Below are 21979 nucleotides of genomic sequence, written 5' to 3'. Positions count from 1 at the left end.
GGGAGGAGGAGAGAGAGAGAGAGAGAGGAGAGAGAGAGAGAGAGAGAGAGAGAGAGAGAGAGAGAGAGAGAGAGAGAGAGAGAGAGAGAGAGAGAGAGAGAGAAGAGAGAGAGAGAGAGAGAGAGAGGACTTGGATTTATATAGCGCCTTTCATGACTTCAGCCACGGACGTCACATAGTGCTTTACAGCCAATGAAGTACAATGTAGGAAAAAATGCAGTTATTGCCATTTGCTTGAGCTGGTGTTTCTGCATGCAGAGGGAGAATTTTGTCTCGCACACCTCTGGTGGTCTAGCTTGCCACTCCATTAAGACTCTACTAGTTACTACACCAAGCCCCAGTTACAAGTTTTGAACATTTCATTTTGTGTGTCTGAACCTCGGCAATGAGGGGGATGGAGGAAGTGTGGTCGGTTGAAAAAAAGAGAAAGAAGTGTATGCATTCCTTGGGAGGGCATACATCCAACTGACCAGAAAAGCGGAGGTGGGCAGATATCGGGAAATATCTATCAAGGACTGCGATGGATATGCATCCATCTCATGACCAACCTAGATGGAAGTATATGCAAACTCATGGTGCAAATGCACACAAATTAACAGAGGTACAAGCTTTTGGGGAGGGGAGGGGGCAGAGTGTGTACTGTGCACCTGTGGCCCAGATCTGATTAAAAACATTAGCTCAATAATTCGTTCCAGGAGAAATTTCATTACAAATGCAGTATCAATTAATTTAGGCACTGAAATTTCTACTCAGTAAACACTATTACATTCAAATTCATAACATGTACATTTCCTTGTTATTATGTTTCATAAACAGTATGGTTTTTAAGAAACTGTTTGAACCATTTATTTAGCAATGTAAATAAAACTGGATACATGATACTCTACCACTTCTAGTGGTCAGAGAACTGGGAAATGTGCACTTAACTAGACTATGTTAATATTTAATGCTGATATGAACAAATGACACTTTCAAAAGGAACCCATCACTCAACTCCGCTGTTTCTTATATCTTTAGTAAAACCAAAAGCAGGTTATTGAAATATTACACAATTTAGAAAGCAAAACAGGGAACCAAGTGGTGCAGAGAGGAAGACACTTGCCATTTGGGACTGGCTTCAAATCAGCTCAGACTTGATTGGATGAAAATCTCTGTCTACAGCTCGCAAGAGTCCGCTGCAGTCTCAATCCAGTTCCTAGTGGGCACTGGCCTCAAGCATAAAACCATCGCTAACTGCCTAATTTGGCATCCTTACCTCAAGATAACTGGTGTGGCAAATGAAAAGAAGTCATATTGGTGTAATAGGTTGGGGCATGCTTATGGACAGTAAATGGAATTTTACTCTGCACCTAGTTGTGCTACATCTGACCTGCAAGTGTTTGCTGTTAACATTGAGTTGCTGATAATCACAACACCCCCCCCCCCCGCGGAAATATCCTCTCTGCATCCACCTTGTCGAGCCCCTTCATTATCTTATATGTTTCAATAAGATCACCTCTCATTCTTCTGAACTTCAATGAGTATAGGCCCAAACTACCCTCATAAGTCAACCTCTCATCTCCGGAATCATCCAAGGTGAACCTTCTCTGAACAGCCTTCAATGCAAGTATATCCTTCCTTAAATACAGAGACCAAAACTGTGCGCAGTACTCTAGGTGTGGGCTCACCAATACCCTGTACAGTTGTAGCAGGACTTCTCTGCTTTTATACTCTATTCCTCTTGTAATAAAGGCCAACATTCCATTTGCCTTCCTGATTACTTGCTGTACCTGCAGACTAACTTATTGTGTTTCATGCACAAGGTCTCTGTACTGCAGCACTTTGCAATTTTTCTCCATTGAAATTATAATTTGCTTTTCTATTATTTCTGCCAAAGTGGATAACCTCACATTTTCCCACATTATACTCCATCTGCCAAACTTTGCCCACTCACTTAGCCTGTCTATATCCTTTTGCAGATTTTGTGTGTCCTCCTCACAATTTGCTTTTCCATCCATCTTTGTATCTGCAAATTTGGCTACATTACACTCTGTTCATTCATCCAAGTCATTAATAGAGATTGTAAATAGTTGAGGACCCAGCACTGATCCCTACGGCAGCCCACTAGTTACTGTTTGCCAACTGGAAAGTGCCCCATTTATCCCGACACTCTGTTTTCTGTTAGTTAGCCAATCCTCTATCCATGCTAATATATTACCCCCAACCCAGTGAACTTTTATCTTGTGCAGTAACCTCTTATGTGGCACCTTATCGAATGCCTTCTGGAAATCCAAATATACCACATCCACTGGTTCCCCCTTATCCACCCTGTTCGTTACATCCTCAAGTGCTTATCCAAGTACTTTTTTTTAATGCAATGAGGTTTCTGCCTCTGCCACCCTTTCAGGCAGTGCCTTCCAGACCACCACCATCCACTAGGTGAAAATATTTCTCAATTTCCCTCTAATCCTTCTACCAATTACTTTAAATCTATGGGCCCTAGTTATTGACCTCTCTGCTAAGGAAAATAGATCCTTCCTATCTGATCTATCTGGATCCCTCAATTTTATACACGTCAATTAAATCTCTCAGCCCACTGTGCTCAAGTCCAATAAATAAATAGCTTCAAAAAATTTGGTTATCTCTTGGAGGTCAGATTTAGGTACAATCCAACATTTTAGCACTTTCTCCAGTCACCATACTAATCTCTGTCAGAGTTGTCATTAGGAATTTAGTAAAGCGTAATGATGGGCACGTGAAATTTTTAGCCAATCCACTCAAGATACTCAGCAGTAGGATTATAGATTTTGTCCTTCAGAACTGGTTTCTGCTGAAAGCTTTGAGCTGTATAATAATAGAGTAAGGTATTGGCAGTTATGGATCTGTCAGTGGTGGAAACAATTTGATGAATTAAGAACAGTTTGCAAAAAACCTATTGCACAAACATTGAAGTATACTGGCTCAAGTTTTTGCTGTAGTATTTTTGTACCAGTCAATAATTCAAGTGACAACACTGCCATGCTGCAGTTTGTTTTAAAAGATGCTCCTTAAAACCTACCTCTTTGACCAAGCTTTTGGTCACCTGCCTTGATTTATCCTTATGTGGCTCAGTGTCAAATGTTTTCTCTCAATACTCATGTGAAGCGCCTTGGGATGTTTCACTATGTTAAAGGTGCTATATAAATACAAGTTATTGTTGTTGTATTAACAGAACTCTGATAGCAAACTCAATTTTTCGATTTATATGATTACCCAAGCAAAAGAAGTTTATTTGCACAAGACCTAACCAATAAAGATTATAATGTTTCTGCATTAAGAAAACGCACTGGAGACTACTTCCAGCAGCTTTACTTTGGGATGTTTCATTAAATCAGATGATACACAGCAATTTAAGGCTCTTGTATGCCTTTTGGGATTAACCCTTTTGCAATTAAGCACGGGGGGGGGGGGGGGGGGGAAGTGGTAGGAAAGAGAGAAAGAGTAAGAGAAGTCAAGCACAAAAACATGAGGCAAAAGATCCTCAGTGGATAAGTAAAAAACAGAATCAGGATTTAGTGTTTGGAGAATTAGAGGTCATAGAATGCTGAGTTTTCCTACTTCTAATGAACACAGCAGATAAGACTGCACACACAGTAACCACACTCAGCCATATATTTTACAATATACAATTACATTAATGCTTCTCATGCCTCCTGGTGCCTATGAAGATTCCATATTTGAATTAGGGACATGTTGATTTTGATAACTGAAAACTTAATTATTTGGTGACTCAAACTCCAAACCCAACCAATAATTTCTGCATAAGGCAAATACTTCCACCTGGAATAATCTTTGTTTCCATGTGCTAAACTTAGTCATCAAGGGAAATCGTAGCAATGACAGAGTTGCAGGTTATAATTAAATGCAGCAGTATTTTTTTTTAAAAAACAACCACGTGTTTAATGAAGAAATACAGAATTTGCTGGAGTGAGGTATCTCATGGCATGCCCAGTTTCTTGGATGTTTTTCCTCACCCTTCAGGTAGAAAAATGATTGCGCCGCGAATTGTTGGAAGTGTGAGCTAATAACATCGCGGCGAAGTTAACAAGGCACCTGGGACTTGGTAAATGACAGGACATTCCTATTTCCTTAACCAATTAAATTTAAGAATCGAGAAACAGAGGAATGATGGAGAAGGAAATTAGGGTGAATTGGAGTCAAGTTAGATACAGAGAGAAATAAAAACAGGGAAAGAGTTTGGATGGAGAAAGGGAGAGAGAAGACAAAAAGGGAAAAGAAAAAACATTTTTTTTTAAAATAAAGCTCCAGGAACAATTTACTATCTGCAGGAGCGAGACTTGAGTTTCAATTGTTCCCTTTCTGGGCTCCGAGGTGAAGCAGCATTGCAAGAACATAAATTGTCATTAAAAGGGTCCTTAGATTGTTAAATACCAGCCCTAACTTTCTGCATACAAAAAAGTAAGTGGGATGTTCGGTGATAAAAGATTTGTAAAGGGTAAGTCATGTATAACAAACTTAGTTAATTTATTTTAACAGCGCAAATGCAGCAATTTCTTGAAACTCATGGGGAGGTTGACAGCAAACTTCAATTTTTACATAGCTAATGGTGCAGCAGCGGAAATCGCCCAGCAATTTGCGGCGATTCGCAACTCACGCCGTTTGTATCTCTTCCTCGCCATAAATTGCTGAATGATAATGATGTGTGCCTTTAAGTCACCATTATTTGCCCATGCTGGGCCAGCCCACACTGCGATATGTGCGCGCACTAGGTCCGTGCAGCAGAGCTGGTCTCCAGTCATTTTGGTTAACCCTTGCCACTGCACCAAGACCTAGCTCTGTCAAGCCAGTGTGGTGGCTGGTGCGCAACGGCCACCACACGTTTAAAAAATAAATCACGCACAGGCATCTTCCACCCTTCAATATGCAGTTCAGGACCTGGAATGTTAGGTCCTTCATTTGAAACGCCTATGAACTCATCCCTTTTTGGCATGGAAGCAAGTCATCCTCGATTCGAGGGACTGCCCAAGAAGAATTTGCCCAGCAAATTCTGGGCCCATATTTTTTTTTAAAAAAGAACCATGCTTTAATCATTCCAGATCTTCCCCAAAATAATATTACATTCTGAACAGTCAAGACATGCAGATTACCATGATTGGATTTTGCATCTTCAATCAACGACATTGATTTATGCAAGTCACATACCCGCTGTTCATTATCAAATGATTTCTCTGTGACCTTTGTAATCAAATTATCCTGACAAGATATGGGACATTTTTCACCTTATTTAAAAAAAAAGATAATTTCTCTTTTTATAAAAAACCTTCCACACACTGCAGGAAAAAAAAGACTGCACCCAAAAATGAATTACAATTCTATCGGGCCCGTCACTGAATGGGAATAAGTCTGGAATACACCCAGACAGATCCCTTTGCTGGACGGCCCAATAACGGCAGTGGTAGCATCCTAACTGGGACGTGCCAATTTCAGACAAAATTAAAATTATACAGGGCAAGAATCTACAGGACACCATTACATAATACAGCTTAATCAGAGAGGACCAGTGTTACAGTACTAAGAAAAGGCAGTTTCTAGACCATGACATGAAGGATGCTGTTGGCCTATTATTTCCAACATAGCAAGATCCTGTCTTTAGCCAGGCTGCCTTTGGTGATGACACCTTAGTTTTTCTCTGCTAGGAAGGGATGGGAAAATGAGTCACCCAGTTCCACCCTCGTACTTGATCATTTGTGTCTTGCAAGCTAATTTCTGCAATCAATAGGTCTCAAACACTACCAAAGCAGCATAGCAACACAATAGTTATGAAACTCCATCAGATCAGAGTGGAAACCATCCATCATCCTCTTAATGTCAGCTGTGGCTCAGTGGGTAGCACACTCGCCTGCGAGTCAGAAGGTTATGGGTTCAAGTCCCACTCCAGAAATCTAGGTTAACACTCCAGTGCAGTGCTGAGGGAGTGCTGCACTGTCGGAGGTGCCATCTTTCAGATGAGACGTCAAATCGAGGTCCCGTCCTCTCTCTCAGGTAAACGTAAAACAAGCCATGGCACTATTTTGAAGAGCGGGGAAGTTATCCCCGTTGTCCTGGCCAATATTTATCCCTCATTCAACATCACAGACAGATTATCTGGTCATGATCACATTGAGCTTGTGGGAGCATGCTATGCACAATTTGACTGCCACATTTCCCACATTACAAGTGACTACACTCAAAGTACTTCATTGGCTGTAAAGTGCTTTGAGACATCTGATGGTCATGAAAGGCGCTATATAAATGCAAGTTAGTCTTTCTTTCATGGTGGGTTATGCAGACACTTTGGAAAAGCTTCAGAGGAGGGTCACTAGATTGATACCTTGTTATGATAGATTTAAAGAGCTGGGTCTTTTTTACTCTTGAAAAGCAGAGCTTAGGGTGATGTGATTGAGGTTTAAAATAATTAAAGCAATAGACTGTAGACTGCGTCCATGTGGATAGATTATTTGAATGAGTTAAATTAGGGAAAAATCAGGGTCATGCGTATAATTTATGCAAGCATAGGACTATGCTAGATGTCAGGTAGTCTTTTCGCAGAGTATCATAACTTTAGAATAAAATACCAGCTTGTGCAGCAAACGCAGATTCACCGCACATTTTCAATAGGGAGCTACGGTTGATATCACTGCATGCAAAAGGTGGGTGGGATATTCAGTGATGTAAAGGATTTGTAACGGGCAAGTCATGTCAAATGAACCTAGTTGAATTTTTTGGTAACCAACCAGATAAGGGAGTGTCTGTGGATGTTATATATAGGGACATCAAGAAAGCATTCGACAAGATTCCATCCAAGAGACTTAAGTAAAATGAGTGTACATGGAATTGGAGACACCTATTGGCCTGGATAGGGAATTAGTTAGGTAGAAGACAAAGACTCGGGATATGGGTATGTACTCAAATTGGCAGGAAATAGCATGTAGTGTCCTCCAGAGGTCTGTGCTGGGGCCGGAGCTTTTCACCAGCTTTCATCACATAGGGGAGTCCAGAACAAGGGAACAACCTTAAAATTAGAGACAGGTAGTTCAGGGTGATGTCAGAAAGCACTTCACACAAAGGGTAGTGAAAATTGGGAACTATCCATCAAAAAGCTATTGAGGTTAGGTCAATTAAAAATTTCACAATTGATTGATTTTTGTTAGGCAAGAGTATTAAGGCGAACAGAACCAAGATACAGACCAGCTATGATCTAATTGAACAGGTTACTGCACAAGATAAAAGTCGCCAAGTTTGCTGACAATACATTGCTTTTCCTCCCATCTTTGTGTGAGGAGGTCACAAAAAATCTGCAAAAGGACAGACAGGCTAAGTGAGTGGGCAAAAATTTGGCAGATGGAGTATAAAGTTGGAAAGTGTGAGGTCATGCACTTTCGAAGAGAAAGTTATTATTTAAATGGAGAAAGATTGCAAAGTGCCGCAGTACAGCGGGACCTGGGGGTACTTGTGCATGAAACACAAAAGGATAATATGCAGGTACAGCAAGTGATCAGGAAGGCCAATGATATTTTGGCCTTTATTGCAAAGGGAATGGAGTATAAAAGCAGGGAAGTCTTGCTACAGCTATGTAAGGTATTGGTGAGGCCACACCTGGAATACTGCATGCAGTTTTAGTTTCCATATTTACAAAAGGATATACATGCTTTGGAGGCAGTTCAAAGAAGATTCACTAGGTTAATTCCAGGGATGAGGGGGTTGACTTATGAGGAAAGGTTGAGTAGGTTGGACCTCTACTCATTGGAATTCAGAAGAATGAGAGGTGATCTTATCGAAACGTGCAAGATTATGAGGGGGCTTGACAAGATGGATGCAGAGAGGATGTTTCCACTGACAGAGACGAGACTAGAGGGCATGATCCTAGAATAAGGGGCCGCCCATTTAAAACTGAGATGGAGAAATTTCTTCTCAGAGGAATTTGCTGCCTCAGAGAGCTGTGGAAGCTGGAACATTGAATAAATTTGAGACAGAAATAGACAGTTTTTAAACAATAAGGGGTTATGGGGAGTGGGCAGGGAAGTGGAGCTGAGTCCATGATCAGCCATGATCGTATTGAATGGCGGAGCAGGCTCGAGGGACTGTATGGCCTACTTCTGCTCCTATTTCTTATGTGCTTCTGTTCTTATGTAGGCTCGAGGGGCTGGCTGGCCTATTCCTGTTCCTATGATTCTTCCTTCCCAAGTGCCTCGGTCACTGTGGCTTCCTGGTCTTTGTCTTCTACCTAACGAATTCCCTATCCAAGCCAATAAGTTGCCTCTAATTCCATGCACGCTCATTTTACTTAACAGTCTCTTAGATGGAACCTTGTCGAATGCCTTCTTGAAGTCCCTATGTACAACATCCATAGAAACTCCCTTATCCGGGTAGTTACCAAAAAATTCAACTAGCTTTATTAAACATGACTTGCCTTTTACAAATCCTTTATATCACCAAACATCCCACCTCTCTTTTGATCGTCTCAAAAAGTGTCGAAGAAAAAAGTATCCAAAAATCTACCAATCACTGCCTTGAATACACAATGACTGCGCATCCCTCCACCCTTTGGGGTAGAGAATTCCAAAGACTCTGCGCACTCTAAGTGAAGAAATGTAACAGGATAAAATGCAGGCTGCGTCCTCCCGAATTCTTTCTTTTGCCCTGAAATGGCCTACTTTTCGTTTATAAATCTGATTTCTTTGCCTCTCTCGGGAGATTGCATGATTGTTGGTGGGTGGGGAGCATTAGAGATAATACTCAATTGCAACATGATTGTATGGGACAAGCTCAATGGTCCAGCTGATCTTTTCCTGTCTGGTCATTTTTGAATGTTTGTATTGCATTCAAATCTGATACTGCACCACCTTGTGTCAACCCATGCAATTTTTCCTTTCATTTTGTACAATGTAGAGAGGTTCTATTGTGCTGAAGTCCCTATGACATCATCTATTTATTAACAATGCACCGGGAGGCCACTCGTCCTGGGCTAGGGGCGGGACATCGCACCGGGAGGCCACTCGGCCTGGGCTAGGGGCGGGACATCGCACCGGGAGGCCACTCGGCCTGGGCTAGGGGCGGGACATCGCACCGGGAGGCCACTCGGCCTGGGCTAGGGGCGGGGGTGGTGCAGGAGAACTCAGACTTTTCACCTCCAGCACTATGCCTGGGAGTCGAATTTCAAGTGTCGATCACGCACTGTGCGAAGGACTTTGATAGCAGCCAAAAAGTCATCTTTTACCAGTTTGAACCCATGTCCCCTCGCCTTATGTTTCCAATTTATTTTAAAGTAATATTCTGGATTTACATTTTCTATTATTTATAATCTTGTATATCTCGCTAAGATCACAAAGTTGAAAAGCCTGTTTCTCAAGTGTTGCCTCACAACTCAGACCCCCGAGACTACAGATCAACCTCATAACTCTTCTCTGCCCGCCCCTAGCCCAACAAAGAAGGCAGAATAAATGCAGAGAACTTTACCTGAAGGAGCCTATTGCCACGCTCAAACTGAGAGACCTACTGTTGTTGCAGACTCGCAGCGCTACTGCTCATGCGTAGACATCACCAGCGAATTCCACTGCGCAAGTGCAGGCGCCCCCACAGAGTTTTCGGCGCAGAACGCTGCCCCCCCCCCTCCCCTCCTGTGACTGGCCACGCTGCACGACTGCAGTGTAGAGACCGGACAGCGGCCAAAGTGGCAACAACATTTTTCAGCGCATCTCGGAACGCAGAAAAGTGCCGCGACTCCGGTAAGTGCGCCAAAAAACAGGCTCGGCCAAAATTGAGGCCAAAGTATCCACTCAGACACCGAAAAAATGTAGTTTGTACAAGTATAATAGGAAACATAAATCCAATGTCAAAGATATTATTAAACTATCAAATGCAATCTGAAAGGATACAGCGCCTCTAACATTTTAGAAAGTTATTGCGTAATAATGAACTGAACAGCAACTGTTATTTTCTGGCAAAACTATTCTACTTCTGCTTTGTGTCAACTCACATGACTTCTGACTGATCATGACATTTGAGTCATATGAAGTAACTTTTAGAAAATAACTGTGGCAAATATTGCAGGAAAAATATAGAACAATATAGTGCAGTTAATGCTAAGCCGCAAAATAAAATATAATGAGTTGGAGAGGGTCTGAACAGACAAATGACATTTGCAAACCGCTCAAGTTGTGGGGCGTGTAAAAATCTCACGTGAATCATTGCTCAATCAAACTGTTGATCTACGTCAAGCTTGATGTCATCTAATTACATTTACTTGATTTAACTCGCCTTCTCTCTTCCTTTGTTCAATCTCGGTGATATCTTGCACTGCGAGCCTGAACTTTTCAGTTGGGATTCACAGTTAACAAACACTGTACCACAACAAGACATGAATTGTCCAGTTTAAGTATTAAGATACTGCATATTCTAAGTGCAAATGAATGGATGTTTTGATTTTGGCAAGTAATTTTATACCCGTCTCCAATCTGATTCTCTATTAGCTGTTCTATGATATAATTAAGAGGATACAGGATGGGCGAGAGTAAAAAAAAAAGAGAGCAATAAATTGGAGGAGTTCAGATGACATTGTTATCCACAAAGGAATAAGCAGTTTGTCAGTTATCTGCAACCCAGAGTCAACTTGGCTCCAAGTCAGAAGATTGTGGGCTCATGTCCCACTCAAGGACGTCAGCATATAACCCAGGCAGAATTTTCAGTACCATACTGAGGGAGTGCTGCATTGGTGGAGGTGCCGATTTTCGGATGAGGGATTCCCGTTGCTAGTTTAAAAGGTGCACAGTATCCCACGGCACCATTCAAAGAGGAGCAGGGGAATTGTCCTGGTGTCTTGACTGATATTCGTCAACCAAACTGTAAAAAAAAAGATTAACTCGTCCTTTATCTCAATTGCTATTGGGACCTTGCTGTGCACAAACTGGCTACTGCATTTGCTTACAAAAACAACAGTGACAACACTTCCAAAATAATGTTGTCGTCTGTGACACCTTCGGAATGTACTATGGATATGAAAAGCACTATATAACTGTCGCTGCCACTTATCTAATGTTTTATACATTATATGCAATATTTTAACCTTTCATCTGTTTACAAGAAGCTCAGATGGTTGAGGAGGTGACCTGACACAGGACTTCCAACATGATGATTATGATGGGGTATCCATTGGTTAGCGAGGCAGTACGGGAGGTTACAAATTGAAAATAATCACAGAATTAAAGGGGAGGTTGGAAAAAATGTTGCACACAGTGGATCGAACAATCTTTATTTATATAGCACCTTTAACATAGTAAAATGTCCCAAGGCGCTTCACAACAGTGTTAAGTCAAAACAAATAAATGACACCGAGCCACATAAGTAGAAATTACAGTAGATGACCAAAGAGGCAAGTTTTAAGGAGTGTCTGAAAGGAGGAAAGGGAGGTAGAAAGGGAGCTCCAGAGCTTAGGGCCCAGGCAGCTGAAGGCACGGCCACCAATGGTTGAACAGTTATAATCAGGGATACTCAAGATGGCAGAGCTTGAGGAGCGCAGACATCGTGTGGGGTTGTGAGGCTGAAAGATTACAGAGATAGGGTGGGGTGAGGCTATGGAGGGATTTGTAATCAAGGATGAGCATTTTGAACTTGAGGCATTGCTTAACCAGGAGCCAATGTAGGTCAGCGAGCACAGGGGTGATGGATGATTGAGACTTAGTGCGAATTAGGACACGTGCTGCCAAGTTTTGGATGACCTCAAGTTTACATAGGGTAGAATGTGGAAGGCCAGCCAGGAGTGCATTGGAGTAGTCAATTCTAGAGGTAACAAAGGCATGGACGAAGGTTTCTGCAGCAGATGAGCTGAGGCAGGGGTGGAGACAGCAATGTTACGGAGGTGGAAATAGGCGGTTTTAGTTATGCTGCAGATGTGTGACTGGAAACTCATTTCAGGGTCAAATATGACACCTAGGTTGTGAACAGTCTGGTTCAGCCTCAGATAGATGCTAGGGAGAGGGATGGAATCAGAGGCTAAACAACGCAGTTTGTGGCAGGGACCAAAGACAATGGCTTCAGTTTTTCCAATATTTAATTGGAGAAAATTTTTGCTCATCTAATACTGGATGTCAGACAAGCAGTCTGACAATTTAAAGACCATGAAGGGGACGAGAGAAGCGGAGCAGAGGTAGAGCTAGGTGTCGTCATGTGGAAACTGACTCAGTGTTTTTGGATGATATCGCCAAGGGGCAGCATATAGATGAAAAATAGGAAGAGGCCCAAGGATAGATCCTTGGGGGACACCAGAGGTAATGATAGGAGAGTGGGAAGAGAAGCTATTGCAGCTGATTTTCTGGTTACGATTAGATAGATAAGAATGGAACCAGGCGAGTGTAGTCCCACCCAACTGGACGATGGTAGAGGTGTGTTGGAGGAGGATGGAGTGGTCAATTGTGTCAAAGGTTGCAGACAGGCCGAGGAAGAAGAGCATAGTTTACCTTTGTCACAGCCACAAAGGATGTCATTTGTGACTTTGATGAGAGCCGTTGCGGTACTGTGGCAGGGGCGGAAACCGGATTGGAGGGATTCAATCATGGAGTTCCGGGAAAGATGGGCACGGATTTGGGAGGAGCAACACGTTCAAGGACTTGAGAGGAAAGGGAGGTCGGAGATGGGGCAGTAGCTAGCAAACAGTGGGGGTCAAGGGTTGTTTTTTTTTGAGAGGGGTTTGAAGAGGGGGACAGAGGGTCTTGAGAAGTAGCGGCAGGGATTTTGGATGCATTGGTTGTAATTTACCAAAATTCCCTGGATTCTGCAAAGGTCCCAGCAGATTGGAAAACTGCAAATGTAACACCCCTATTTAAAAAAGGAGGCAGACAAAAAGCAGGAAACTATAGACCTAATAGCCCAACATCTGTGGTTGGGAAAATGTTGGAGTCAGTTATTAAAGAAGCAGTAGCAGGACATTTGGAAAAGCAAAATTCGGTCAGGCAGAGTCAGCATGGATTTATGAAGGGGAAGTCATGTTTGACAAATTTGCTGGAGTTCTTTGAGGATGTACCGAACAGGGTGGATAAAGGGGAACCAGTGGATGTGGTGTATTTGGACTACCAGAAGGCATTTGACAAGGTGCCACATAAAAGATAAAAGTTCACAGGGTTGAGGGTAATATGTTAGCAAGGATAGAGGAGTGGCTAACTAAATGAAAACAGAGAGTCGGGATAAATCGTTCATTCTCAGGTTGGCAACCAGTAACTAGTGGGGTGCTGCAAGGATCAGTGCTGGGACCCCGACTATTTACAATCTATATTAACAACTTGTAAGAAGGGACTGAGTGTAAAGTAGCCAAGTTTGCTGATGATACAAAGATGGGAGGAAAAGCAATGTGTGAGGAGGACACAAAAAATCTGCAAAAGGACATAGGCTAAGTGAGTGGGCAATAATTTGGCAGATGGAGTATAATGTTGGAAAGTGTGAGGTCATACACTTCGACAGAAAAAAAAAATTATTTAAATGGAGAAAGATTGCAAAGTGCTGCAGTACAGCGGGACCTGGGGGTACTTGTGCATGAAACACAAAAGGATAGTATGCAGGTACAGCAAGCGATCAGGAAGGCCAATGGTATATTGGCCTTTATTGCAAAGGGGATAGAGTATAAAAGCAGGGAAGTCTTGCTGCAGCTATATAAGGTATTGGTGAGGCCACACCTGGAATACTGCATGCAGTTTTAGTTTCCATATTTACAAAAGGATATACTTGCTTTGGAGGCAGTTCAGAGAATGTTCACTAGGTTGATTCTAAGGATGAGGGGGCTGACTTATGAGGAAAGGTTGAGTAGGTTGGGCATCTACTCATTGGAATTCAGAAGAATGAGAGGTGATCTTATCGAAACGTACCAGATTATGAGGGGGCTTGACAAGATGGATGCAGAGAAGATGTTTCCACTGATGGGGGAAACTAGAACTAGAGGGCATGATCTTCGAATAAGGGGCCGCCCATTTAAAACAGAGATGAGGAGAACTTTCTTCTTTCAGAAGATTGTAAATCTATGGAATTCACTGCCTCAGAGAGCTGTGGAAGCTGGGACATTGAATAAATTTAAGACAGAAAGAGACAGTTTCTTAAACGATAAGGGGATAAGGATTATGGGGAGTGGGCGAGGAAGTGGAGCTGAGTCCATGATCAGATCAGCCATGATCTTATTGAATGGCAGAGCAGGCTCGAGGGGCCCTCGAGCCTACTCCTGTTCCTGTTTCTTATGTACCTGAGGAGATAGAACCATTAACAATGTCCGCTAACATGGGAGCCAGAAAAGGAAGTTGGGTTTTCAGCAGTTTAGTGGGAATAGGGTCAAGGGAGCAAGAAGTGGATCGCATGGACAAGATGAATGTGGTGAGGTCAAGAGGGGAGATCAGAGAAAAACTGGAGAGAGATGCAAGTTTAGGGCTAGGGCAGGGGGCAACCTCAGAGGAAGTTTGGCCCGGTGGTTCAGGGAAGGAAGGAAACTGGCAGAGGCAGCTGAACAGATGGTCTCAATCTTTGAGACAAAGAAGTCAATGAGCTCCTCACACTTGTTGGTGAGTGTGGTGGAGACTGGGGAGAGGGGTTTAAGAAAGTTAGCAGTAGAGAATAGTAGCCAGGGGTTATCTTTGCATTCCAGAATGATCCTGGAATAGTGAGCTGTTTTTGTAGACAAGAGTAGGACCTGATGATGCTTTATGTGGTCCAGCCAGACCTGGTGGTGAATGGTTGAACCACTTGTCTGCCACATCCGTTCAAATCTACGCCCTTTGGACTTGAGGGAGGACGGCCAGGGTGAGAAAGTGTAATGGTTTTAATAGGGACTAGGACATCAAAGGTGGTGGTGAGGGTGTGGTTGAACAGATCGGTGGCTGCAGAAATGTTAGTGAATGGAGGGCCAAAGGTTGGACAGTTTGAAGTTGATAAGTGCAGTTGAGAGTGTGTTTTTTTCCCAGGGGCGGATGCAGAAGGAAATAGATTTGGTTGGGGGACAGGGGGGTGTGGGTGGAGAGTGATACAAGGAAATGGTCAGAGATGGCCTTATCTGTAATTGACACGGTCGGAATAGCGAGGCCACGAGAGATGGCTAGGTCAAGGGGGTGGCCGTAAATATGGGTTGAGGAATTCACATGGAGGGAGAGAGTAAGGGAGGACAGGAGGCTAGTGAACTCAGAGAGCGAGCATGATGAATTGAGATGGAGATTGAAATCACCGAGGATGAGAAATGGAATTATCTGTCACAAACTATAGTTGAAACAGAGATTCCCAAACGCCACCCGCCCCCTCCCGTACTTTTAAATGCAAAGTATAGATAATTGGCCAAAAATGAGGGATATTCAAGGGTATGGGCAGTGAGCAAGACGGTTGGTTTAGACTATGTGGCTCAAAGGGAGGGGGGGGGGGGGGGGAATTACTGGTGCTAATTTAATGGACCAAAATGGCCAGTTTCTCTGCTGTACCGTTTTATTTTCTACAGCTGCCATTGGTTAGCCTTGCTAAATAACAGCCCTCACAGAAAATGTGAGTTCGGTGGCTTAAAATTGACAAAACCTCAGGATATCAGCATTCATAAGATGGTGAATTACAGAGGAACTTTTGCTCCTCTATTTAATATAATAGAGCTAAAATATGTCACTGTATAACAGAGGTAAACTACAGGCTGGTGGTTTGAAACATCCCACAAATAATAAAATGGCTGCGTTTTTTCTAACCTTATCTCCTCACTTCCTGAAAGCAATGGCTCATGTTAGGATATGGTTTTATCAGAGCAGACAGCCATCTGGTACTTCACCAAGTGGCCATCATGTGTGCGAGCCTGGACACTAATTATCAGCAGCTACTTGGCTATAGGAAGGAAAGCCAAATCTGATCCTCAGCTACTATATATATGGATTTTTCCAGCAAGGTTCACTGGAAAGTGGTCAGTGGAAACCTTTGATTGTTTTCACCATCCCTACCCAGGAATACAAATGTCAACTGTAGCCCCAAGCACCCCAGTGGAAATCAACAACCTCAGTGCAGACCAGGGATCAAACCTAGAGCTGTCCAGGTCTACATAATTCAATACCATAACCAGCAGCATATTTACACAAAGGGCTATCTGAATGAGAGAACAACTGCAAAAATTATAAAGTTACAAAGTTCTAATTTCAGAACTGCACCATCATAATATGAAAGTAAAATGTGGATTTATCCACCAACAAAAGCTCTGAAATGAAACTTTTAAAATTCACAAATCACCAAATGAGAGTTCCGGAAGAAGCACAAAAGCAACATGATTGCGGCTGGGAGCAATTTGTACAGCAAGTATGTACAATAGAAAGTTTATTACCTCATACTAAATTGAATATATGGATAAGCCTTCATAAGTACATTGCAGCATATTCTAAGTAAGTTACATATCTACAACAGATATTACCATAAAAATGTTTCATTAGTATAAGATGATGAACAAAATTTACTGATTAACAAAGGGGCTACTAAAAGTGAAAGGTGGCCTTATGGATGGGCGATAAGCATTTTTAACAACTTCACATTAGTTTATTTTAAAATTTCCTTCCAAAGTAAAAGCTTAGCTAAAGGACTCCAAAGAATAACATTTCAATTAAGAGAGTGAAGATAATGTGCTCCACTGACATCTGACCTGAACTGACAAGGTTAATATAATCTCTCTTCACAAACTAGTTAATATGGTCTTAAGAGCATCCACCACTGACTTATGCTCCATTCATCTCAAAATCTTAGCAGGGGCATCTACCTCCTGATCAGAGTATGTGTTTTATATATTTTGTTATAATATATAAATAAAAATCACAAAGAAAGTGAACTTATTACAATATTGCCAAGCTTTGGTAGGGAGCATCCACTTTAGCCCTCTTGATTTAACTACTCTCCCAAAGCCCGCTCCATACTCAAAAGACAAGCCCCACAACTGGCTTTTCTGATGCCTCAAATGGATAGGTGGAATTGAGCTACTGTATTAGGCAGGAAGGTCCTAGGTTCCATCCCCAATCTGTGCCGAGGTAATTGAGCTCAGCTCGGCTGAAGTCTGGGGAGAAAAAATTAAACATCGGGTGAAATCAGAATTAGACTGGACTGTAATTTCCCCTGTCCAGCTTCACTGAGAATCAGCAAGCTATTCACAGATTGGGCTCACATGAAACTGGGACAATATGCTGAAGGGCAGCTAGTGCTGGAGGAGAGTGTTAAAATTCTTTCTTTTTTTAAATATAAAAGATGTCTCTCTATTAAAAAGGATTTATTTGAAAAGAAAACTGGTATTTAGTATAAGGGTACAGAGTTCATACAAAGATATGCATTATAGTTTGAAATTAGTAACTCAGTAGTTAAGTCTAATTCAGAGTTTTTCCTCCTTTTGATGTTGTTTTCTCACTTTCAGTATAGTTTTAAAAGTGATTCATAGCCATGGGCGAGAAACATCAAGATATTGCAAAATCATTTTAACAGCACTAGGGACTGGGGAACACGGCGAGGAAAGTGACAATGCACAAAGGGGGAAAGGAGGGAGAGACAGACACATGCAATGTGGGGGTGGGGGGGGTAGAAGAATGCAACTCTACTTAAGGAGGAAGGAAGTAAGACAGAGAGGAAGAGATACTCCTGTGCGAGGGGGGCAACTTTGGCCCTTCTGAGAGTGGGAGGGACAATTGGTGTTAGGACTTGGTGATCCCGGATATAAAATAACATTCTCCAACTCACTATGGTCAATGACACAGAAAATCCAGATATTTATAATGAACATTCTATTAACTTGTATTACTGAAATAAGAGAAGTCTAAAAGCAGATTAAAGATCATTGCTGTAATAATGATTTGGTTCATGTTCTCTGTCCCTATTCTAACATAAAATACAGAGGATTGCTTTGTAACCACAATGAGTTGCACAAATACTACCGCGATAAGGTAGCCCCGGGGTCCTGTAAAACCTTATTGACTTGCCATATGATGCAACTAAATTGCAATCCATCTATTGCAATGAAAGTCACTTGCACAACATAAATCAAATCTGCACTAATACACACTCAACAATTACAGTATATAAAGCATTGCAAGACATGTATTATTTGAGTAAAATACCAGGTACAGCACAATCCGAGATGTAGCAACCCCATGATTACTCAGAACTCCTCCTGTAGTTTTACCTCCTGCTTACCACTCCAAGGCATATTTGCATTTTTTTTTTAAATTAAAAGTTCCACATTTTCAGTTTTTGGAAATGGCCAAGCCTGACTGAATACATTCAGTACAAACCCACAAACACCTTCGTCTCATTCATCCACAGAATGGGGGGGGGGGGGGGGGGGGGGGAAAGAGGAGAAAAATAAAAACCACACAGGCCATATCAAAGCAATGCAATATTTGGCTGAACATAGTGACCGGTCGGAGAGGGTTAAACAACTAGTCAGGAAGTTAAAGCCAGAGGTGCGGATCATGCGCAGAATGAATTGTTTGGGGGGGGGGGGGGGGGGGGGGTGTATTATTAAAGCACCATTTTTATAAGCAATAAAAAAATGCACATTTAACCAGCAAGCAGTCTCTAAAATTGAGAATGTGAAGGATTATTTAGGGTGTGTTTTTTTAAAATAGTAAAACAGCATAAATTGTTGCAACAACTGGGATGGTTTGCCCGGGGCTGTGTGGGAGCAGCTCCCTGGCCTTTGTGCAAGATTGGGGTTCTTGCCTTACCGCTATCACGTTGACAAACGTCGTCTTGCCCGAGTACTGCAGCCCCACCAGCGTCAGCTCCATCTCCTCCTTCCAGAACAGCGACTTGAACCAGTCCAGCAGCTTATTGAAAAGGGCCAACATCTCGCCGGCTCTCGGGGTGTGTTTTGTGTATTTGTTGGTTGTTTATTGGGAGGGGGGTGGGGAAAGCTATCTGACGGCCGAGGAAAATATATAAATATATATCTCAATTGCCCCGAGAGGGCCCCCCGCCCCTGCTTTCGCCACTCGCCGCTTCCTCAACCCGCCGCTGACTGGAAAGCTCGAGCGTCAGCTGGCAGCGAAAGAGAGACAGGGGAAAATAATGCTTCCCCCCGCCCGCGCACACCCAGCAAGAAGGGACCCAGCTCACAGGCCCCAACTCCGACACACACACACCGCCGACCAGTGGCGCCACTCCTGGCCAGGAGGAGTCACAGCAGCCCATCGATTTCAGGGTGGGACAAGCTGTTCACAAAGCTGCAACTGCACGCACAATTGGGAATCATTTTTTTTACAGGCGCAAGTCCACAATCATTGAGATTATTTTTTTTGGGGGGGGGACAAGGGGGGCAGCTGCTGCTGCTGCTGCATTCGAAAACCTTCATGTGACTTGGCCCTGCCAGGTCAGGTAATAAGAGGCAGTGGACTGACTGCCTGAGGGAGGTGGGACAAGACTAATCACAATGGCCCAAGGGTTGCTGTCCAAATTACAGCAATTAATGGTGAGGCTAATGGCTTTCACTGTTATTTAAGTGCCAATGCAGCAGCAACTTCAGGCCAGGGAATCAAAAAGTTGCTGTCGGAGATGGGCTGCCCTGTCATTGGCTTTGCGAAAATGGCATCGCACTGTCTGGCTTCCCACTCAATTGCATTGAGTAGCGTGACGATCCTGTACTTACACGGTAGATACAAAGTAAACTCCCCACAGAGAATTATTTCAAGTCCAAGGACCCTTTTAACAACAACAACAACTTGTATTTATATAGCACCTTTAACGTAGTGAAACGTCCCAAGGCGCTTCACAGGAGTATTGTGCGATAAAAATTTGACACCAAACCGCATAAGTAGAAATTAGCGCAGGTGATCAAAAGCTTGGTTAAAGAGATATATTTTAAGGAGCGTCTTGAAGGAGGAAAGAGAGGTTTAGGCAGGGTGGTCCAGAGCTTGGGGCTGAGGCAACAAAAGGCACAGGTACCAATGGTTGAGCGATTATAATCAGGGATACTCAAGAGGGCAGAATTAGAGGAGCGCAGCTATCATGAGGGGTTGCGTGGCTGGAGGAGATGACAGAGATAGTTGTGAGACCATGGAGGGATTTGAAAATAAGGATGAGAATTTTGAAATCGAGGTGTTGCTTAACCGGAAGCTAATGTAGGTCAGCGAGCACAAGGGTGATGGGTGAGTAGGACTTGGTGCGAGTTAGGACATGGGCAACAGAGTTTTGGATCACCTCTAGTTTACGTAGGGTAGAATATGGGAGGCCAGCCAGGAGTGCATTGGAATAGTCACTGGAGAGGTGCGTGGTGAGGCAGTTGGAACTTCGGCGAGAGGCCTATAAAATACACAGCAGGGAGTCCGGGGCCCAGCGTCGGCGAGAGGTGCGTGGTGAGGCAGTCGGGACTTCGGCGAGAGGCCTATAAAATACACAGCAGGGAATCCGGGGCCCAGCGTCGGCGAGAGCTGCGTGGTGAGGCAGTTGGAACTTCGGCGAGAGGCCTATAAAATACACAGCAGGGAGTCCGGGGCCCAGCGTCGGCGAGAGGTGCGTGGTGAGGCAGTCAGGACTTCGGCGAGAGGCCTATAAAAGGCACAGCAGGGAGTCCGGGGCCCAGCGTCGGCGAGAGCTGCGTGGTGAGGCAGTCAGGACTTCGGCGAGAGGCCTATAAAAGGCTAGCCGGTGCAGCTACAGGGAGAAGGCAAAAAAGAAGTAGAAAGAAACAAAGATGACGGCACAGCCAAGTGGATAAGTGATTGGCTGGTGATTGGTGAGTAGTTTTTCTTTTTTCTCTTCGAAAACAGCGAGTAAACTTTAGCACTATTGTTTAAGTGTATCTAAGGGTTACGTCATGGCAGGAGAGCTCGGTCACATGATATGCTCCTCCTGTACCATGTGGGAACTCAGGGACACTTCCGGTGTCCCTGACGACTACGTATGCGGGAAGTGTATCCGCCTCCAGCTCCTGACGGTCCACGTTGCAGAATTGGAGTTAAGGGTGGATTCACTCTGGAGCATCCACGATGCTAAGAATGACGTGAGTAGCACATGTAGCGAGTTGGTCTTACCGCAGGTGAAGGGTCCACAGCCAGCTAGGGACTAGAAGACCAGCAGGAAGAGCAGTGCAAGGAAGGTAGTGCAGGGGTCCCCTGCGGTCATCCCCCTGCAAAACAGATACACTGTTTTGAGTACTGTTGAGGGGGATGACTCATCAGGGGAGGGCAGCAGCAGCCAAGTTCATGGCACTGTGGCTGGCTCTGCTGCACAGAAGGGCAGGAAAAAGAGTGGGAGAGCGATAGTGATAGGGGATTCGATTGTAAGGGGAATAGATAGGCGTTTCTGCAGCCGCAACCGAGACTCCAGGATGGTATGATGCCTCCCAGGTGCAAGGGTCAAGAATGTCTCGGAGCGGGTGCAGGACATTCTGAAAATGGAGGGTGAACAGCCAGTCGTCGTGGTGCACATTGGTACCAACGATATAGGTAAAAAAAAGGGATGAGGTCCTACAAGATGAATTTAAGGAGCTAGGAGCTAAATTAAAACGTAGGACCTCAAAAGTAGTAATCTCAGGATTGCTACCAGTGCCACGTGCTAGTCAGAGTAGGAATTGCAGGATACCTCAGATGAATACGTGGCTTGAGCAGTGGTGCAGCAGGGAGGGATTCAAATTCCTGGGGCACTGGAACCGGTTCTGTGGAAGGTGGGACCAGTACAAACCGGACAGTCTGCACCTGGGCAGGACTGGAACCAATGTCCTAGGGGAAGTGTTTGCTAGTGCTGTTGGGGAGGAGTTAAACTAATATGGCAGGGGGATGGGAACCAATGCAGGGAGACAGAGGGAAACAAAAAGGAGACAAACGCAAAAGACAGAAAGGAGATGAGTAAAAGTGGAGGGCAGAGAAACCCAAGGCAAAAAACAAAAAGGGCCACTGAATGTAAAGGGGCTGCAGAAGGGATCAAAACTAAAAATCATGGTTTAAAAACTAGTATTAAAACACTCTACCTAAATGCGCGCAGCATTCGAAATAAAGTAAATGAGTTGACG

At 43.6% G+C, this 21979-nt stretch overlaps 2 protein-coding genes across 3 annotated transcripts in view; one reads left to right on the top strand and one right to left on the bottom strand.

The window, feature by feature from the left end:
- The window catches only part of LOC139227851 (ADP-ribosylation factor-like protein 8A), a 72468-nt gene extending 53379 nt beyond the window's left edge, over positions 1–19089 (bottom strand). Inside the window, exon 1 of one of the 2 annotated variants that reach the window (XM_070858934.1) lies at positions 18699–19089. In XM_070858934.1, the coding sequence (XP_070715035.1) occupies positions 18699–18821 (123 nt within the window). In that variant the 5' untranslated portion in view covers positions 18822–19089. The remainder of the gene's footprint in view (positions 1–18698) is intronic. The other variant, XM_070858935.1, reaches the window with a different exon arrangement.
- ube2t (ubiquitin-conjugating enzyme E2T (putative)) overlaps positions 9659–21979 on the top strand; it is a 65875-nt gene continuing 53554 nt past the window's right edge. Inside the window, exon 1 of the mRNA XM_070858938.1 lies at positions 9659–9743. The gene's annotated coding sequence lies outside the window, so the exon portion shown is untranslated. The remainder of the gene's footprint in view (positions 9744–21979) is intronic.

Source organism: Pristiophorus japonicus, chromosome 17 (genome assembly GCF_044704955.1).
Source record: "Pristiophorus japonicus isolate sPriJap1 chromosome 17, sPriJap1.hap1, whole genome shotgun sequence".
Classification (NCBI taxonomy): domain Eukaryota; kingdom Metazoa; phylum Chordata; class Chondrichthyes; family Pristiophoridae; genus Pristiophorus; species Pristiophorus japonicus.
Note: the sequence above shows the minus strand (reverse complement) of the source record. Positions and strands in the feature narration are given on the sequence as shown.